The sequence below is a fragment of the Pempheris klunzingeri genome, chromosome 21 (assembly GCF_042242105.1).
Source record: "Pempheris klunzingeri isolate RE-2024b chromosome 21, fPemKlu1.hap1, whole genome shotgun sequence".
NCBI classification, from domain to species: Eukaryota; Metazoa; Chordata; class Actinopteri; order Acropomatiformes; family Pempheridae; genus Pempheris; species Pempheris klunzingeri.
In genome coordinates this window covers 3,568,587-3,574,586 of record NC_092032.1, presented here as the reverse complement: position 1 = coordinate 3,574,586, position 6,000 = coordinate 3,568,587, and the positions used below count along the sequence as shown (strand labels likewise).

Here is a 6,000-nt window from a genome sequence, read left to right as displayed (position 1 = left end):
CCTGACAGGCAGACTGTGCTCCAAGCAGACAGGTCATAAGACTCCAGTAAGGAGGGAGGCAGACTGTTTAGATCAGTGATGCTTGGTTCTCAAATGCAGTCGTGTTGATGTACGTTGTTTCCCAGATGTGTATGTTTTAACGTATCATCGTCACTGGGAGAGTATCTCCTTGCTACTATCACCTAGTTCTTGCTCATTTGGGGTTAATTGACACATTCACTTTGAATTTTTCAATTGTCGGATCTCTCATAATTATAGAGTCTGGTCTTGACCTGCTTTATACAAGTGTCTTGAGATAACGTTTGCTATTTCATGGCCCAATAAGAATTAGGAGGATTATTTCCTGAGAGTATACGTGCACATGTTTTGTGCAGCGCAGACGTTGTTGCCTTAGGGTGCCACAAGAGTGTCCAGGGTGTAAAGGGTCCAGCTTGTGGACCGTGGATGTACTCTGGCCAATCTGATTGTGGTATTTTTTTCTGTAAAAGTGGAAGTTTTGACGATGACGATGGTGCTAGACAAGAGGTCAGGGGGTTACCACACACATCAGGAACCATCATGCGGTCCGTCATGAATAGCCACGGCACATTTCATGAAATTCACTTAAAGATACATGATTCAATTTTGGCCTGACAGGTATTAGAGAGAAAAGGTCAGAAGGTCACAGACATTGATCAGCAGTTCTCAGTATTGAAATCGTTGTTGTTTTCAACACTAATGTAGCCAGGTTGGACCAGACTGAGGCGGATTACTTCCCTACAGAGCCATGTTGCTGTGGTCAGTGTGGAGCGCAATATTGCTACTGACCCCCGTGAAGGCTGCAGAGGAGGACGACGTCCGAGCAGGTAGTGACGACTCCGATATACGGAGCCCAACAAAGTGCATTCAATGAAAACACAAACAAATAGCAGCACTTACACACCAGATGGACTCTTGTTACAGTGTCAGTTGATCTGGGCTAGAAAATGGACATAATTGAGATTATAGCAGCGCTGGGTACCGCACTCTAGATTTTCAGTTCATATCATATCATATGTCCGTGTGTGTGTGTGTGCGTGCAGGCTGCAGCACCGCTGTGAATGACCTGGTCTATATTGTCGATGGCTCGTGGAGTGTCGGCTTCTCTGACTTTGACACGGCCAAGCAGTGGCTGATCAACATCACCAGCCAATTTGACATCAGTTCCCACTACACACAGGTAATATAAACCCCATTTTACTGAATGTGCTGAGCAAGTCATTCCGTGGCCCAGCCTCATTACCATCATCTGAATCTTTTTCTCCCGTCAAATCAAATCAAAAAGAGCCCTGTTCTGTTCACTCGTGTCTGCTGTAGGTGGCTGTGATCCAATACAGCGACACTCCTCGCCTGGAGATTCCTCTGGGGAAACACCAGAGTGGAGCAGAGCTCATTGAGGCCATACAGAGCATCGTCTACCTGGGAGGAAACACGCAGGCAGGACAGCATGTCTTCTCTTTACAACTCTGTCACTTCTAATTTGCATGCATATGAGAATATGCAACACCACCGTGTTCTTATCATATCATGTGCACACAGTGAATATGTTTGCATGCATCAACATAGAAAAGAACACCTTTCGTTTCAACAACGCTGCTCATGTTTACCTACCTAGCTGGGTAAAGCTAAAGAGGTTTAGTGTCTTTCTCTGTGTGTATTCACAGCAGCAGCATTGAGAATGTATGAATGAATGAGATATGAAATAATATTTCATAATAATGACTTGAGTTTTTAACAACATCTTCAATTACACCACAAGTCGGTATGTATTTTGTATTGTGCATATAATGCATTTTTTATTTCTCTGTGGGGCTCCATACGAGACCCTTCTGCTGCACTAATGACTCCTACTGGGTGATCGGGACAACTACATGCAGTATGGTGATGGAAGAATAAAACAGACTTTACTCCTAAAATGTCTTCACTACTCTTGAAGTAGTAGTAGCTACTTTTTTGTGCGTCTAAGTTACGATAGATTATAATTAGATTTTTGAGCTGTTGATGGCGGGAAGCTGGAGAACAGTTCACACACACACACACACAATCCCTCTCAGCATCATGCCGATTTTCATTCACCCTGTTTTCTGACTCTTTTTCAGACTGGCAGGGCCATCAAGTTCTCTGTGGACCACGTGTTCCCCTCGTCCCAAAGAGCCAGCCAGGTCAAGAACCGTATTGCTGTGGTGGTTACTGATGGCAAATCTCAGGACGACGTGGTAAATGTCACTTTGCTGTATAGAAAGTGCTTAAGTGATCATTTGGATGACCCTGAATCCTAATGGCAGTGTGACAGCATCACAGTGTGAAAAAAAGGATGACAGGAGCTTCCCCACATGTAAAACCTCATCAAGGAAACACTGTCTGCGCTAATACTGTTTTTCCTGCAAACATTCTGTCTAAATGGAAATCCTGTTACCCATAGGGGGCTCATTTTCACCTCAGCCTGCCTGCGTTTCTTTAGGTGGATGCCAGTATGGAGGCACGAGCGCAGAGCATTACAGTATTTGCCGTTGGAGTTGGCAGTGAGATCACCACCTCTGAGCTGATATCCATCGCCAATAAACCATCCTCCACTTATGTCCTGTATGCTGAAGATTACACCACTATTGACCGGATCCGAGACTCCATGGAGCAAAAGCTCTGTGAAGGTATTGTCCATAACACCTCTTCCCACTCCACACCTCCAGCACTTCTCCAACTGAGCTGATATGATGAGCTGACGTGTACTAAATGGAGTTGAAAAGTGTGTGTTTATGTGACCATGTCTGCCAAACTATTATCACCATAATTGTGTTGCTTGGATCCCTTAAAAGTACATCAGACATGCTATAGTGCAATATATAATAAGTAATTTCTGTTCAGTACCATTATTTACAATGTACCACCACAGCACAATACAAATGTAGAAAAGGAAAGAAGAACAAAGGCAAAAATAAACTTAAAATAAGAGAATTATATAATAAGTGCTACCCTTTTAACTTGAATTGACCTTTATTGATAATGCAATGATATTCCACGGTTAATCATCTAAGGATCAACTGGAACTGCACTATAACAGCGATCAACTAGCAGGGTCTATGTGATATGTACAGAGAATGAAATTAGAAAACTTGAAATTAACGAACAGAGAAGAAATGGATGGCTGAACATGCGAGATTTGGAATGCAGAACCGTAAATTGTAAATGGACTACATTTATATAGTGATTTCCACCTTAATGGACCCAACTGTCACCCATTTACACACCAAAGAAAACTTGGGTCTTGCTCATGAACATTTTGACACATGAGCCGGGGATTAATGTGCTACGTCTCCTGCTGCTCCACATATTAAACATAATGTGGATTAGACAAGGACAAACACAGGCTGTTAATTCTGTGGATTCTCACAACAGTCCATATTTACGTGTTAATGAAACTGAAGGTTCTGCGGGGAAAGTATTGTAATGATAGCGACCCCACTTGCCATTAAAATAATTAGATGCCAACTTGTTAGGCACACCTAACTAATGCCTACCCAACACATCCAAATACAACAGCTCTACCATAAATCCTAATTTCGTGAAGGTTATACTGTACCGAATTGTTTTACTTTCATGGAGATAAATCAACTTCACGGCCATTATCAGGGCTTAAATTGCAAAAATCTGCAACCCATCACTGAGCTACAGACATGTGTGAGACACAGCTGCACTTTGATTGACAGTCCAGCCGTTATTCTGTACAGTGACAGCCTGTTATTAAGGTAGGGGGCCAACCTTATACTGGATTTCTACAAGGTTTTTATTGGTGGCTTTGTACTTAAACTCCTGTCAAGTACTATATAAACACGGGAAAGAGAATTCTTTTCTCAAAGATGCAAAGTCAGTTTGGCTTCGACCAGGCTACAGACTACCTGTGTCGACTGTGTCTTCCAGCATATACACTACTCACAAAAAGTTAGGGATATTCGGCTTTCAGGTGAAATTTCAGGATGAACCTAAAATGCATTCTAACCTTTCCAGGTGAACTTAATGTGACCTTCTCTAAACTTTTGAATGCACATGTCCAACTGTTCAGTGTCTCAGTACTTTTTCCACAAGTTGCTGTTCTCTAACAAGAAGCTTAACAGCAACATTCACCACAGGTTTGATCCATGAATCCACCAATACATTTCCTGCTTCAGGTAGAATTGGTATTTAAACAGTCCTCCTCATCCTGCTGTTCACATTCTGACATCATGAGACCAAGACGACACCTAACAGTTGATCAGCAGCACCTCAACACTGGAGGCTTCAAACAGGAAGTCCTCAGACGGAGGTGTTCACTGAGCTTAGAGGGTCACAGAGTGTCATCAGGAGGTTGGAACAGTGATACAGAGACTGGAAGAGTCACAGAAAGGACAGGAGTGGACGTCCTTTGGCCACAACCCAATTTATTGAGACACTGAAAATGTTTTGTTGTGGTATACCTACCACTGTTGGTAGATTTTCTTTCAATAAATTGTTTAAGATGAATAAAATGACCATTGCATGCTTCTACTTAAATGCCCTACTTTCATGATATAATATCACTGTAGCATTCACTTTTTACATTTTCCATATATTTCACCTGAAAGTCGAATATCCCTAACTTTTTGTGAGTAGTGTATATATATATATATATATATAAAAGTGTTTTTTGCGTATGTAGATGTCATCTTAGCAGAAAATGACCCACTTCTTTCTAGAGTCTGTGTGTCCAACGCGAATCCCGGTGGCGTCTCGTGATGAGAAAGGCTTTGAGCTGATGGTGGGCATGAACATTCAGCAGAAGGCCAAGGAGATCCCTGGCTCTCTGCTTTCTGAGACAGCCTATGCTCTGACTGCCTCCACAGACATCACTGAGAATACCAGGTAGAACATCCTTCAAAATCTATTACTTTCTCCATTTTGTGCATTTCATTTGATCAGCTGTTGTTCATATTTATATTTTGCTTCATCCTTAAACTAGGGAGATTTTCCCGGAGGGCCTCCCGCCATCCTATGTGTTCGTAGCCACTCTCCGTCTGAAGGGGCCCGCTAGCAAGCTGACCTTTGACCTCTGGAGGGTGCTGTCCAAGGACAACGTGATCCAGGCTGCAGTGACCCTGAGCGAGAAGGACAAAGCTGTCATCTTTACCACCACCAGTGTGACAGAAAAAGAGCAGAAAATCATCTTTAAAAACAGCTTCCAGGTTGGTGTCAGGATTGAGTTTCATGTCCATGCAAGATGTCCAGTGCGAGCAAACTACCTTCATACAACCAGAGGCAGAAAAGGAGCAGTAACAGAAATAGTGCAAAAACAAGGGATCTAAAGAATAGAGAAATAAATACTAATATGGTAGGAAAAATATCAAATATCTCCTATTCAATTGTGAAAACATTATTGTGATAATCACAATGTTTATTGAAGGTCATTTTTATTTAAATGCATTTTCATTTAAGAGGTTTCAATTCAAATGTCCCCTCTGCTAAATTTGTTGATTTTTTACTGTGCAATTTTTCCAAATTACTATTTCATGAACATTTAGAGTGCTGCTTTGCATTACAGAAGAGCGACTGAAATGATTGCTATTAATTTTGGGTCATGTTTGGCCTTTTGTCCTGAATAAACTGGATTGCAGTGGTAAAGATAAAGTGGTAAAGATAATCCAACCGAACCAAACAAACCACCTCGTGCCACAGTGCTCGCTGAATTTAAAGCTTTGAATCTTCTGAATCGGCCCAAATAGAAAGAAAGGCCCAGAGCCTCATAGGGCTTCCCCTGACCACTACTATCTTTCAACAAACCGCAGAAATATTCTGGTGTACTCATGATCAAAACTAGATAGACTATTGAATTAGCATTTGTTGTGGTTATTATGATTTCTATGGTATCATGCAGCAGTCATACAATAATGGTTTGTTTAGCATTTTATGAATTTTATTGCAGACATCAAATTTTTTTTTTACCATTTGACTTTTTGTACAGTTGTTTTATAAAAA

At 41.5% G+C, this 6,000-nt stretch overlaps 1 protein-coding gene across 1 annotated transcript in view; it reads left to right on the top strand.

Moving 5' to 3' along the window:
* Positions 1-766: 766 nt before the first annotated feature.
* Positions 767-6,000, top strand: part of LOC139221329 (collagen alpha-1(XXI) chain) — a 46,438-nt gene continuing 41,204 nt past the window's right edge. The window contains exons 1-7 of the mRNA XM_070853267.1: positions 767-845; positions 1,062-1,198; positions 1,336-1,455; positions 2,118-2,234; positions 2,480-2,666; positions 4,725-4,890; positions 4,988-5,210. Coding sequence (XP_070709368.1) covers positions 767-845; positions 1,062-1,198; positions 1,336-1,455; positions 2,118-2,234; positions 2,480-2,666; positions 4,725-4,890; positions 4,988-5,210 — 1,029 coding nt within the window. The remainder of the gene's footprint in view (positions 846-1,061; positions 1,199-1,335; positions 1,456-2,117; positions 2,235-2,479; positions 2,667-4,724; positions 4,891-4,987; positions 5,211-6,000) is intronic.